Raw genomic sequence first — 15,801 nt, 5'->3', positions numbered from 1 at the left:
TGTAACATTTCCTTAATATGTGCTTGTTAAATTGTAGATATTACATTGCCAAGGAATGTAATATTCAGATGTAACTGTGTAGCTTAAAAAGCATCACATAGTTTAAGGTAAAGAAATTCTTTTTATTGCACTCTCAAAAATTTGCTATTTAAGAAAGGAGACTTAAATTACTTGTCCCAAAGATTTACCTTTCATTTGATTTATATTACAGAAAACACAATGAAACTTTCATAAGCTACCATTAGAAAACAAAACTAAAGCCCACTTTATAAGTGCAATATGCTATACAAGAATTCTATGGTTTTTACTAGAGATGTGATAGGAAAACGATATTATAAAACTAATTTGTGTGTATGTGTGTATACATACATATATGCTATATGTTGTGAAATGTATTGTGTGTGGAATTATACAAAACTAAACATGATTTTGATCTGATATATATACTTTCTAAAATAATTACCAACCATAAATTGTGGGGGGGAAAATGACAAAACAGACTTCTTTTTAACAGCATGCCTTTGAATATGGATGCTTTTGTGGACTCCCCATTACTCATGTTTATTCAACTTTAACTTGTAGCAAACTACTGAAGTATAGTTTGTATAGGTGGATGAAATTCATATTTTAAAGTAAGGGTTTTTTTACAGGAATAATAACAACTAGCATTTGTATCTCACTTTGAAATCTGCAAAGTTCTTTACAAATATCAACATGTTATCCTCATAATTCTGGGAGGTAGAGCTCTTATTACCCCCATTTTACCAAAAAAAAAAAAAAAAAAAAAAACTGATGGAAAAAAGAAGTTAAATGATTTTCCCAGGACCACACAGCTAATAGGTATCTGATATGAAGTGAGGTCTTCTTAACTTCAGGTCCAGGATGCTATAAATTATACTATTTAGTTGTCTCCAATTGATTAATATAATTTTGCACAGGCCTTGATGGAGCTGGAAATGAAGGTTTCTAAAGAACTCCCTGCCTCCCCCAAAAAGTATCCATCACTTTTCTCAATAAAGTACAGGAGATGACTCAACATGATAGAGAGAAGAAAACACTGGATTCAAAGAACATGAATTCAAATTACTATTCTCCTTTTAGTATTTGTATGATATTGTGCAAGTTAATTTCTCTAAGTCTCAGATTTTCTACTGATATGAAGTTTGAACTGGCATACTAATGCCCTTTAGAAACTCTAAATTCAATCCTGGAATAAATTAAGATATATAGATATTTGGAAGTCTGAGAGATTATGGCAAAAAAGGTTCTGATGAAGTTGAAATGAACTATTTGATTTTCTTTATCCATACTGTATTTTTTGAAGAATTGCTTTTAGAAATATAATTGATTTCAAAGTATTTGATACTAACTGAAATTGTTGTTTATCAATTTTTTACATTTGTTTTTGGACTTAACAAAATTCATTTCTTCTGCTTATGCAATTTTCCAGTAGGAGAGAACATTGTCCTACCAATCTTGCTGAGCTGTTTGTAAACACTAGTCAATATCAACTCATTTAAAGCAATGAGCCACAGCTTCCCTGGAGGAAGACACCTTCTGAGCTGGCAATTTTGTTTCACAAGGATGCTTTAGTTTCAAAGCCTGCATGGATGTTGCATTTGTGGACATGAGGCCATCAAATCTCAGGAATTTAGAAATGTTCAGATACTCTGGTAAGATGGTTGACCATTATTTAGCAGTCTGTCACTGAAAGTAGATTTTTGTTGCTATGTGTTGAAAAAATAAAAGATTATTGGGCAAAATGATATCTCAAACTACAGTTTAAAATGATTTTTTTAAGTCTTGTTTTATGGTTGGAAAAAATTTTTTGGCCTATAATTAACATATACTTTATGAAACTTCCAAAACTATGCTAATGATTCACATTTTTAAAAGTGGCTATATTTAGGATTTCTCATAAATGGTTATAATATATTCCTTAGGTGAGGGGGAAAGGGACTGTGTATTAAAATCAATCCATAGTCTGAATATATTATAGATAAATGTACTCCATGTATCACAAAAGGCACTACAGAGGTTAACCATGGTGATCTGATCTTTTGTTGATTTTTGCTTACTCAATAGGTCACTCTGACCTCAGAAGAATAGTCTGGGTTTATTTTTTAAAAGCTATTTAAAATATCACATGCTCACAATATACACATTTGCCAAAAAGTCACAATGTAATACTTTTATGACTTAATAAGTTTCTAGGCTACAATTTTAGGAATACTATGTGTGTATATACACATAGAATATATAGTTAGGTGGCATATCTGATCTCTTCTCACTTCAAGATTGTGATAAACCTTAATTATGCAATATTAATAAAAATATCAAAATAAAATGATCAAGTAAAAGAGTTATTGTTGTTATTCTCAATAAATTCATATTAAAATATTTTCCAAAAGACTACTACAAAGAGGTCTGCCTCATTACACTTCTGAAGAAATCCAGTGAGTCATACTCTCATGAGCATAAATGTGAATGGTCCCAGGTTTGTAAACTTGAAATGTTTTTCTTCCTCTCCACATTGAATCTCATACTAAATCTATTTTCCTAATCTAATCTTTGGAACACTTGTAGAAATATTGCATTAGAACTGATCACCCGACAATCTGAAGTCCTACATCAGAACAGGCAAGCGTATGGTTGGGAGAGCTTATGGTTGGGAGAGTGTATGGTTGAGGAACATTATGGCTGATTAACCCACTCCCAGGATGAATATAGTTCATACTACAAGTGCTGAAGCTGGCTTCAACAGGCCCATGCAAACAGGGACATTGCTATATCTGTTAAAACTGCAAAATGGGTTACAAACAGCAAAGGATGCACAATTTTTATCAAAATTAAAATACTGCATTGCAATAGAAGGGATATACGGACAAGGCATGAACAGAAACAGAGCATGTTGCTGCAGTAGAAATATTGTTGAAAATTTCCTGTTGCAAAAATAAAAACAAAAAACAACATGAATTTCTCATTTCATGGCAGTTCTAATTCTAATTAAGACAAAGCTTTTTAATTAAGCCTTGAAGATGCTGTTAAGGGACTTTAGGAAAACTGTCCTTGATAGTGCCTCCTGAAGTAATCCACTTCAAGGGACAATAAAGTCCATCTCTTCAAAGCACCAGAAAAGATGTTTTATCACTGCTTTCTGCAGTTTCTCACAACCAACCAGCTAAAACTCAGCTTGTTATAGAACACAAACAGCAGAGCAAAGGACTGCCAGCTTCTGTGCTGGCTCTCACTACCTCTTTCATATAGTTAGGAATATTATTTTTTTCATACTCAGAAGTTCACTTGAAATAAAACACACACCCTCACCCACATATTGTAATAATTTGAGGAAGAGAAAGGGACAGAGTGGTTTTCTTATATGCCTCCTTCTCCTAAACTAGTAAAGAATGAACAATAGACTACCAGCATAAAGAGCTTGTTCAGGTCTCCTTAAAATAAAGCAATTACCACTTCTTTTCCAGAAGCTTGTTAAGTGTAGCTCTTCTGCGATTTATTTTTTTAATTAAAATAAAGCTAAATTGATACTTAGGAACTTCAAAAGAAATGAATTCAATAGTAGGAATTTGGGAGGGGGGAGCGAGTAAAATTGAAAAGGACAAAAGTGTCTTCCTTGGATTTTTACTTTGAAGTGTGCCACTTACCTACATTTACATTATGCTTATGTCTCCCTATCCCCTATCCTCTTTTTAAATTTATTATTATTATTTAATTAAGCTATAGATATCTGTTAAGGCAATTAAGGAAAGATTAAACCAACACTGCTTACTGTTCAACAAGCCCAATCTGGCTGTTCTCCATTCCCCACATTCTTTGGAAGTATAAAGAGGGAAGAATGTGAAAATAAAGAGGGGTTTTAAGCCGTTATTTTTTTAACCTCTCTATAAAAAGTCTTTATGCAATCAGGGGGTATTATTTCAGGAGACAGAGAGAAAGGGGCAAACGATTCATGTTGCTAAGGAAACATGTTGAAGCTGACATTCCTACATAAATTTCCATTTATATTGAAGAGAAGAAAGAAAAGGTATTTTCTTCCAAAGTTTGTTGTTACTTAAAGAAGATACTTTACAGAACTAGTCTGGGTCTTCAGTTGCAAACTACCTTCACAAAAAAAGAGGCTACATAATGTCCTCTTGACAGTTCCCTAGATGGTGAATTAAAACAAGCACCACCAAAAAAATTGTTAGTTTATTTTGAGTTGATATTTTCTGGGTCCCGAGTGAAAAAGAAAGAATAAGTCAAGAAAGTCGACCAATTAAAATTACTTTCTTCAATATCAAGGAAACGAGGACAAAGACAAATCCCAGGGAGTCAGTTTTTTGTGCTGGTTTGAGTTTGGGCATACTTGCCAATATGTCTAGTGAAGCTTCACAAGTTGTCTCAAGAAAGCCTAAACTAAAACATATATAATGAAACCTAATGAGGTCCATCCCATCTCAGTTCTTAGTGCCCAACGTTTTATTTCCTTAATAGTAAAATCATTTTTGACTGTAATTTTTCTTACAGCTTAAAACCAACAGTGAAAGAAACCAGAATGGTAACAATAGTCTAGCAACAAGAAAGGAGGAGGCGGCTAAAGAGGCCGGTAGCCCATGACAGAGATATACACATTAGGCCAAGGCTAGGGGGGCCAGTAGGGTCGCTTGATGGAGGTAGTGAGAAGCAAGGGAGTGAGTGGGTGGAGGAAGAGTGTATATGGAGGCGTGGAAGCTAAACATCCCTAGGTAGAGGGGTTTACTTGTTTGTACCAGAGAAGAGGGTGAGTCACTGACCCTTGCTCTCCTCTCTCTCACCTCCTACCCCGTAAGAGGAGGTTAATCATTGCAGCCTACATAAACAACCGGCAATGGAAGTCACAACTTCTAGTTCACCCAGAAGAAAGAAAAGATTTTTTGGAGATGATGACCGAAGAGGGGAAAAGAAGTGGGGAAGCCAGAAAAATCATTTACTGTGCTACCAAAAAAGGAAACAAACCATTCACTCTTCCAGCTACTCTGTAATTCTTCCAAATCTACAAAGGCATAAAATCCCAAACAAAAACTGAGCTGGGAAAATCCAAGATAATGTAAAGGTGAACACTGAGAGAGGGAAAGAAAATAAACTCAGAAAAATGACTCTTAGAGAAGAAAGGATGTAGAGTGAAACATAGAATTTATAGAGACCATGGGTCTTTTTTTTTTTTTTTTTTGAGGGGGGGGTGTTTTATTTTGCTTTTTCACGTTCTAAAAAATGGGAGTGGGAAAGGCGTGTTGTATTTAAAACCTCCACATGGTCCTTACCACAAATTATAACAATTAACAGAAAATAACGTGTTACTTGTGAGTTAAGAGAAATGGCTAAATGAACATAGCAGTAGTGATGGAGGGTGGAGGGAGGCACTGGAAGGAGAGTTTAGTGAAGAGATTTGGCCCACGGCCTGGGATGGGCGATGGGAGGAAGCCTGAGACCAAGGATTAGAGTTGGGAAAGGGGTTGCAGACACTACTTGGGAGAATTACCCACACGGGTGCCTGCAAAGGTTAACTTGTGAGAAACCAGATACCATTTGGGGAAAAGCGGGGTTAGGCGGGGGCAGCACTTCGTGGGTAACAGAAGTATGGGAGGAAACCGATGCTCTTTAGGATGGGGACAGACAGGGGGAAAGGGAGGAGCGCGGGGCGGGCGGGGAGGAGGAGGTACATTACAGAAGAGCTCTCACCGCTGCTCAGAGTGGACTCGCAGTGCCAGATGTCAACGTTGGCGGGTTTCCGGCAGCACTCCCACAGGGACAGGTAATATTGATGATCCGCTGTGACCCAGGCCGGGCTCAGTACCGCTCCCAGATCCAGACACAGAGCCAGGAAGATGCATACCAGCCCCACTAGCTTCAGCGGGGTCAGCACCGACACACGCACCTCCTCCATCCCGCTGCCAGCTGAAGCCATGCCCAGGGGAGCCGCTACCAAATCTGGCCCCCAGCAACTCTGGCCCCCTCTGAGATTAGGAGACAATGCAATACCGCTTCCGGGAGATGTAGGGCGAAAACACGCACAAAATTAAATTAAATTAAACTCCACTAAATAATCATAAAAATAACAAGCCAATCTTGTTAAGAGTTACACTTTCTTTCCTGCTTCCCTTACCCCACCCCCCAAAATCTAGCAGCTAGGAGAGGAAGAATGGTCAGGAATGCTGCAGCTGCGAAAGGTAATAGAGGGTGGAGAAGTGTCCTTTTGCTTCTATTCCAGGTGATGCAGCCACTGAAGGCAACCGCGGCATCGGCAGCTCGGAGCTTTGGCTGCCCAGTTCTCCAGCGCTTAGCTCTCCAGCTCTCTCACTGTGTGCAGTGCCCAGTTTCCAGCTCTGCCCAGCTCGCTTACTCCTCCCATCTCCCCTCCTCCTGTCTGCAGGGAGGCGGGGAGGAGAAAAGGAGGGAGAGAGGGAGGAAAGGGCGGCCGCGTCACTGTCCAGGCTTTGCCAAGGATAGATTAGAGAAAGGTTTATAACTCTGTAGTCCCCCAAGCCTGACAAGGCAAGCAACAGCCGGTGGGGTGGGGTCTCGGACACAAACTCTTTCTCTCTCATTTACTAGGCTCTTTACTGAGCTGTTACTGGACAATTCCTAGAAGAATCATTGCCCATCCCCCACCAACCCTTTACTTTCTCTGTCACCTCGCCCTCCCCCAAACCATGTCATGTGGTTTTTCTTTTTATAGCAGGGAAGGAGGGGTCCTTTTCTAGAAGGCGTCAGATTTTTAACTCCTCCTAGGTTTCCTATCCGCAGCTGTTGCTGGCAAGAGATTTATCAGCTGCACTGTCAGAATTCAGTCATCCCGCTTGTCCTCTGGCGTGATGGAGAGATGTTTGTATGTAAAAGAAAAGTTGGTAGCATTTTTTTTTTCACTTTTCAAAACCAGGACTTGATCTTGTTTTCCTAAACCCCATCCCTCTGTTTCACAGCATATGTCTTTCCCCTTTTGATCTGATGCTCTTTCTTTTGATTTGCTTTTTCTTAGGCATCTAACTATAACAGATGTCCCAGTTGCTTTAGAAAAGAAACAAAGGAGGGTAACCTTATTCAGCATAAAGTTCCATATGTGAGCTAGTTTGTGAAGTTCATTTACTCCACAGAATTTACTAAATTCAACGAGTAAAGGAAATTGGGGGTGAGGTGAGGATGGAAGCTAGATATAAAGAGCGCTCTGCCCTCAGGGAATTGAAAAAGTGACAGAATATTTGCAAACTAACTGTAATACAAGTTAGTTTATAAATACTTGCCCACACCTGCAGAGAAAGATTATTCTTTAAAGTGCATCAGTGAAGGCTTTAAAGAAGATAACATTTAAGGTAGGTTTGGGATGGTTGCTTAGAATACTAATAGGTAAAGTAGGAGGAGAGCATTTGGGGTATTGGAAATGAGTGAAATAAACCAAACTGCAAGTACTTGGGATTAGGGAGGAGCACCAGATGACTAGATTTAAGCTATTTGAGAAATGAGATAAAGTTCTGAGCCTGTGGAGAATCATGAAGGCTAGATGAGTTTGAACTTTATGTAATAGGTAATGGGGAGGCCCTGCAAACATTTAAGTAATGGAATGTGTCCTTTTCTATTATGCACTATCTTCTGCTTTAAAGAACATAGTGACAAAGGGAAAAAAAAAAAGAAAAAAAGAAAAAGAAAAGACAATATATCTGTCATCCCCTTCTGTTCTGATTGATCCTCATCCACCAGATACTCTTGTGTCTTAAACTCTAACCTCACTCCTTTCCTGACTGATCTCCATGGGTCACCTGTCTAGTTTCCAGGCTTAGGTAGTTGTGGGTGGGAGTAGTGGTGAGTACCATACCATTGTGACCCTTCACATCTCAGAAGGTAATAATACTAGGGAACTTCAACATATACACCCCCTCAAACACTCTAATTTTTCAATTGTTCAACATGCTCTTTTTTCATGACTTAATTTTCTACCCCACTTTAGCCAAACAGAAAGATGTCATTTTAACTTGCTATCACCTCTAAATGCACTACCACCATTTTCATAATTTTAAAAAGTCCTTTACCTGAAACAATCTAAAGGCTGTAAGTCACTTCCAATGTCTTCCAAATTCATACCTTTGTTTTCATCTATAAAGTGATTTCTAATTTCTTGACCTCGAAATTCTCTCCCAGGCCATCAATCCTGCCCTAAAAAAATACTCCTTTTCCCAATTTGATCCCTTGGTGAACCACTTCAATGATCTCTTCTTGAATCCACTGCCTCCTTAGCATATTGTGCATTTTGTCTTGGCAAGCCTCTGCCTTAGATCACTACCATCCTTCATTGCCTTCACCTACACACTTGCTTGTTGAATGAAGGTGGAAAAAAAATCATACAACTTTTGAATTCCATACAGATTTATATTACAAAACTTCAGCTGGGACCTCTCAGCTACTAGACAATTTTTAAAAAAATGTCCCTAATTAACTCATATACTGGGGGTTTTGGGAACCCCCCCTTCTGGCTGTGCAGAGATCCTTTGTAAAGGAATGTAAGAACCCCCAAAGCATAACTCATCTAACACACAAACTCTCTCAAAACATTTTATCCCTTCTCAAACCTTTCATCTCTTCCCCTTGATCTCAGTTAAGAACTTTATCTCATATTTTACTGGAGGGAAAAATGAAGTCATGAGCAGGATTAGGGACAGAACCAAGATAGCAGATTAGGGGCAACCACCCTCTTTCTCCTGATACTCCCCAGGAAACATCTTAAAAATAATGTCTCAAATAAAATTTTGTAGTGACAGAACTACCAAAAGCTTAGAGTGAGGCAATTTTCCAGCCTGGGAAAATTTAAGAAATAACTAACAGAAGTCTCTGACATTGGAGTGGAAGTCTGTCCAGAGTTCACACAACTGGAGGTAACAGCAGCAGTTGATACTGCTGTTTCAGGAACTCTCAGCCTAGAAACAGTAATAGGGTAAAATAACTAGTCAACAAGTGATGAGAGGGATACTTTGCTGGAATTGGGTATAATTGATGATGATGGGCAACTCAGTTTTCCATACACAGTTCTAGGTCACAACTCCAGGATAGAGAGGAGCACTGGTGATTGTTCCACAGCAAAGAGAAGTAGTAACAATTTTAGTTTCAGGGGAACAGCAGAGCTTTCCAGGTAAAGATTAGAATGAAGACCAGGAGAACAGTGACCATGCCATGTCCCAGGATCAAATTGATGAGATTAGATTCAGGGAACCAAAAATTAAGAGATTAGAATTTCTGGTGGTCAGGGAATTAAATGATGAGGTTAGTGGCAAGTTCAGGATTCAGGGAACCAAATGAGGTTTGGTTCCCCTAAATCCCCTTGGGATTCAGTGCATGAGTAGGGAATTTTGGGAACCCCCCTTCTGGCTGTGCACATATCCTTTGTAAAGGAATTTGAATCCCCAAAGCTAGACTGATAAAAAGAAGTTTATTATAGGCATTGGGAAGTCAGCTATGCATGAACAGAAAGGCTGAATTCCTTTGTGGCAAGGTCCCAAGAGGAGAGCAAAGTAGTGGAGGAGTCCTGGCAGAGAAGTAAAGTTTTTGGTAGAGAAATCCTGACAGAGAAATATAAAGTCTCCTTAGGGAAATAGGTGGGGAGATAAAGAGAGTCTAATGCTGAAAGAGAATATTATTCCAGCAGGCAGAGGCTGATATGCCAGGAAGAGAGAGAGTTTCCTTGGCATGGCATATTAGGTCCTCTGCAAGGATTGAGCCTCAAGTTGTTATTTTGATACAGAAATCTGAGACAGAAGGTTCAATTGAATGAGATTCCCTTAATGCTGTCACTGCCCTCAGGCCTATATGAAACCACTTACTGGAAGTGGTTTTGAGCCAACAATAGGTGTAAAAAACATCTTGGAATTGAGTACTTCAACTAGTTCCACCAAGATAAACCACTTTATCTTGGTTCCTTGGGATGGGTCTCAAAGAGGAAGATTCAAGGAGAACTTCTCCTTGAAGGAGTTTTCAGAGAGTTTTGGGGTCCCTTCATCAAAACCACCCTGGATGCACCAAAAACTTACAGACCTCCAAAACAAGCTCTGAAAATGGAATTATAAAAAAGTCTGAAGGTTAGGACAATGCTTTTCCATCCTTAAGTAAATAGAGTGCAGCTTTGAACAAAAAGTTCAAAGTTAAGAAGTAGAGTGGAAAAAATGAGCAAAAAAAAAAAATGACCATTATAAACTATTTAGTGACAGGACAGACTAGGATATAAACCTAGAAGAAGAAAAAGGCCTCAAAAATGGTGATTGGACAAAAACCCACCAAGAATTCCTGGAGTGGTTAAAGAAAAAGATGAGAGTTTTAGAGAGGAAAATGGGAAGAAATGAAAGTTATAAAGGAAAATTATGAAAAGAGAATTAATAACTTGGAAAGAGAAGTGCACACATAAAGGCTGAAGAAAATAACCCCCCAACAACCTCTCTTCCCCCAAAACCTTCAGAATTGAACAAATGGAAATAGAGGTACAAAAATTTACTGAAGAATTTTTTAAAAGACAAAATTGACTAAATGGGGGGAAAAAAAGGTACAAAAACTTAGTGAATAAAATGATTCCTCAGAAATTAAAATTGGATAAGTGGAAGTAAATAACTCCATGAAACACAGAGAAATAGGGGGCGGAGCCAAGAAGGCGGAGAAGGCACACACAGACTTGGAAAATATATCTAGGAGAGATGATCTGAGGATTATTGGACTTTCCGAAAACTATGATGAAAAAAAGAGCCTAGATACTATTTTACAAGAAATCATCAAAGAGAACTGCCCAGATGTAATAGAATCAGAAAGTAAAATAGGCATTGAAAGAATTCATCTAACACCTTCTGAAAGAAACCCTAAAATAAAAACCCCAAGGAATATTGTGGCCAAATTTCAGAACTATCAGATTAAGGGAAAAATTTTACAAGAAGCAAAAAAAAAAAAAAACAATTTAAATACCGAGGTGCCATAATAAGGATTACCCAAGATCTGGCTGCCTCCACATTAAAGGACCGAAGGGCCTGGAATCTGATATTCCGAAAGGCAAAGAACTTGGGATGCAGCCAAGAATAAACTACCCAGCTAAGCTGAGCATTTTCTTCCAGGGAAGAAGATGGATATTTAATGAAACAAATGAATTCCATTTGTTTCTAAGGAAAACCAGAACTAAACACAAAAATTTGATCTCTTACATAGAACTCTAAGAGATGCAGAAAAGGTAAAATAACTCTTGAGAATTGTATTTCTGTTGTGGATATACAAAACAATACATGTATAATTTGATTTTACTGATATAACAAAAAAGGGAAGTAGATATGGAAAAGGGATGATGGCAGAATAAGGTGGGAAGGAGGGATAAAAGAGGGAAACCACATCCCATGAAGAGGCAAAGGAAACTTTCTGAGGGAATTTAGAGAGGGGGAGGAACATTGTGTGAATCTTACTCTCATCAGAGTTGGCTCAAAGAAAAAATAATTGACATTTGTTTTAGAGAAAATTCTCTCTTGCCTCATTAAAACGGGGGAGAGGAAAAGGGAAAAGAAAAAGAGTAATAAGGGAAGGAAGGGGAAAAGACTCAAAGGGGGGGAGGCAGGGATTATAAAGAGGGTAAGCATCGTGGATACAAGAGGGGTACATAAGTTTAAAAGGGGAAAGAGGGTTGGGGGCAAGAAAAGTAAAGCATAATCGAGGGTTATTAGGATGGCAGGAAATACAGATTTAGTAATTTTAACTGAAATGAATGGGATGAACTCCCCATAAAGAGGAGGCAGATAACAGACTGGTTCAAAAGTCAGAACCCTACAATATGTTGTTTACAAGAAACACATTTAAAGCAGGGGAACATATAGTAAAGGTAAAAGGCTGGAGCAAAATCTATTATGCTTCAGGTGAAGTCAAAAAAGGGTAGCCATCCTTACCTCAGATCAAGCAAAAGCAAAAATTGATCTAATTAAAAGAGATAAGGAAGGGTACTGCTAAAGGGTAGAATAAACAACAAAGCAATATCAATATTAAACATATATGCACCAAGTAGTATGGCATCCAACTTCCTAACGGAGAAGTTAAGAGAGTTGCAAGAAGAAATAGACAACAAAACTGTAATAGTGGGAGATCTCAACCTTGCAATATCAGAATTAGACAAATCAAACCACAAAACAAATAAGAAAGAAATTAAAGAAGTAAATAGAATATTAGAAAAATTAGGTATGTTGGATCTTTGGAGAAAATTGAATGGAGATAGAAAGGAATATACTTTCTTCTCAGCAGTTCATGGAACCTCACTCAAAAATTGACCAATATTAGGACATAAAGACCTTAAAATTAAATGCAAGAAAGAAAATATAAATGCTTTTTTTCAGATCATGATGCAATAAAAACTACATTCAACAAAAAGTTAGGGGGAAATAGACCAAAAAGTAATTGGAAACTAAACAATCTCATCTTAAAGAATGATTGGGTGAAGCAGCAAATTATAGATACAATTAAGAATTTCACTCAAGATAATGACAAAGATGAGACGTCATACCAAAATTTGTGGGATGAAGCCAAAGTGGTAATAAGAGGGAATTTTATATCCTTAGAGGCTTACTTGAATAAAACAGAGAAAGAAAAGATTAATGAATTGGGCTTGCAACTAAAAAAAAAAAAAAAAAAGACCAAATTAAAAACTCCCAATCAAATACTAAATTTGAAATTCTAAAATTAAAAGGAGAAATTAAAAATATTGAAGGTAAAAAAAACTATTGAACTAATTAATAAAACTAAGAGTTGGTACTATGAAAAAAACAATAAAATAGATAAGCCTTTGGTAAATCTGATTAGAAAAAGGAGGGAGGAAAATGAAATTAGTAGTCTTAAAAATGAAAAGGGAGAACTTTCCACCAATGAAGAAGAAATTAGAGAAATAATAAAGAGTTATTTTGCTCAACTTTATGCCAATAAATTTGATAACCTAAGTGACATGGAAGACTACTCCAAAATATAGACTCTCTAGACTAACTAGAGGAGGAAGAATTGTTTGAATAGTCCTATTTCCAGAAAAGAAATAGAACAGAGCAATAAACAACCCCTAAGAAAAATCCCCAGGACCAGATGGATTTACATGTGAATTCTACCAAACATTTAAAGAATAATTAGTCCCCAATGCTATATAAATTATTTGATAAAATAGGGAATGAAGGAGTCCTACCAAATTCCTTCTATGACACAGACATGGTAATTGATACCTAAACCAGGTAGAGTTGAAAACAGAGAAAGAAAATTATAGACCAATCTCCCTAATGAATATTGATGCTAAAATCTTAAATAAGATATTAGCAAAAAGACTACAGAAAATCATCTCCAAGATAATATACTATGATCAAGTAGGATTTATACCAGGAATGAAGGGCTGGTTCAATATTAGGAAAACTATCAATATAATTGGCCAAGTTAATAACCAAATTAACAAAACCATATGATCATCTCAATAGATGCAGAAAATCATTTGAATCCAACATCCATTCCTATTAAAAACACTTGAGAGTATAGAACAAATGGACTTTCCTTAAAATAATCAGCAGCATCTATTTAAAACCATCAGTAGATCATATGTAATGGAGACAAACTGCAACCATTCCCAGTAAGATCTGGAGTGAAACAAGGTTGCCCACTATCACCATTACTATTTAATATTGTATTAGAAACGCTACCTTTGGCAATAAGAGCTGAGAAAAGAGATTAAAGGAATAAGAATAGGCAATGAGGAAACCAAATTATCACTCTTTGCCAATGACATGATGGTATACTTAGAGAACCCTCAGAGATCTCTAAAAAAGTTATTAGAAATAACACAACTTTAGCAAAGTTGTGGTCATAAAATAAACCCACAAAGTCATCAGCATTCTTATATATCACTAAAAAATCAACAGTCAGAGTTACAAAGAGGAAATCTACTTTAAAGTAACTACTGATAATATAAAATATTTAGAATCTATCTGCCAAGGGAAAATCAGAAACTTTGTGAGCAAAAATTACAGACCACTTTTCACACAAATTAAGTCTGATCTAACCAATTGAAAATATTAAATGCTCTTGGATAGGGCGAGCAAATATAATAAAGATGACAAATTACCTAAACTAATCTATTTATTTAGGCTATACCAATCAGACTCCCAAAAACTATTTTAATGACCTAGAAAAAATAACAAAAAATCTATATGGAAAACAAAAAGTCAAGAATTTCTAAGGAATTACTGAAAAAAATCAAATGAAGGTGGTTTAGCTGTACCATAGATCTAAAATTATATTATAGAGCAGCAGTTACCAAAACTATTTGGTATTGGCTAAGGAATAGATTAGTTGATCAGTGGAATAGATTAGGTTCAAGGGATAAAACAGTCAACAAATATAGCAACCTAGTCTTTGACTAACCTAAAGACTCCAGCTTTTGGGATAAGAACTTACTGTTTGATAAAAATTGCTGGGAACATTGGAAACTAATATGGCAGAAACTAGGCATTGATCCATACTTAACACTGTACACCAAGATAAGGTCAAAATGGCTTAATGATCTAGGCATAAAGAATGAAATTATTAATAAATTAGAGGAACACAGGATAGTTTACCTCTCAGACCTGTGGAAGGGGAAGGTCTTTATGACCAAAGAGAACTAGAGATCATTACTGATCACAAATAGAAAATTTCTGATTATACTAAACTGAAAAGTTTAGTACAAACAAATCTAATGGACAAGATTAGAAGGAAGCTAAAAACTGGGAAAATATTTTTACAGTCAAAGGTTCTGATAAAGGCCCATTTCTAAAATATATAGAGAATTAACTCTAATTTATAAAAAATCAAGCCATTCTCCAATTGAAAAATGGTCAAAGGATATGAACAGACAGTTCTCAGGTGAAGAAATTGAAACTATTTCTAGTCATCTGAAAAGATGCTCTAATTCATTATTAATCAGAGAAATGCAAATTAAGACAACTCTAAGATATCACTACACACCTGTCAGATTGGCTAAGATGAGAGAAAAAAATAATGATGATTTCTGGAGGGGATGAGGGAAAACTGGGACATTGATGCATTGTTGGTGGAGTTGTGAAGAAATCCAACCATTTTGGAGAGTAGTTTGGAATTATGCTCAAAAAGTTATCAAACTGTGCATACCCTTTGATCCAGCAGTGTTACTACTGGGATTATATCCCAAAGAGATTATAAAGAAGGGAAAGGGACCTGTATGTGCACGAATGTTTGTGGCAGCCCTTTTTGTAGTGGCTAGAAACTGGAAACTGATTGGATGTCTATCAGTTGGAGAATGGCTGAATAAATTGTGGTATATGAATATTATGGAATATTATTGGTCAGTAAGAAATGACCAACAGGATGATTTCAGAAAGGCCTGGAGAGACTTCCATGAACTGATGCTGAGCGAAATGAGCAGGACCAGGAGATCATTGTATACTTCAACAACAATACTATATGATGACCAGTTCTGATGGACCTGGCCATCCTCTGCAAGGAGATCAACCAAATCATTTCCAATGGAGCAGTAATGATCTGAACCAGCTATGCCCAGAGAAAGAACTCTGGGTGATGACTAAAAACCATTACATTGAATTCCCATTCCCTATATTTATGCCCACCTTCATTTTTTATTTCCTTCACAAGCTAATTGTACAATATTTCAGAGTCTGATTCTTTTTGTACAGCAAAATAACGTTTTGGTCATGTATACATAATGTGTATCTAATTTATATTTTAATGTACTTAACATCTACTGGTCATCCTGCCATCTGGGGGAGGGGGTGG

At 36.9% G+C, this 15,801-nt stretch overlaps 1 protein-coding gene across 1 annotated transcript in view; it reads right to left on the bottom strand.

The window, feature by feature from the left end:
- The window catches only part of TMEM47 (transmembrane protein 47), a 43,730-nt gene extending 37,224 nt beyond the window's left edge, over positions 1 to 6,506 (bottom strand). The window contains exon 1 of the mRNA XM_031959440.1: positions 5,716 to 6,506. Within this exon, the coding sequence (XP_031815300.1) occupies positions 5,716 to 5,941 (226 nt within the window). The 5' untranslated portion in view covers positions 5,942 to 6,506. The remainder of the gene's footprint in view (positions 1 to 5,715) is intronic.
- Positions 6,507 to 15,801: the final 9,295 nt, after the last annotated feature.

The sequence above is a fragment of the Sarcophilus harrisii genome, chromosome 3, assembly GCF_902635505.1.
Source record: "Sarcophilus harrisii chromosome 3, mSarHar1.11, whole genome shotgun sequence".
Lineage (NCBI taxonomy): Eukaryota > Metazoa > Chordata > Mammalia > Dasyuromorphia > Dasyuridae > Sarcophilus > Sarcophilus harrisii.
Note: the sequence above shows the minus strand (reverse complement) of the source record. Positions and strands in the feature narration are given on the sequence as shown.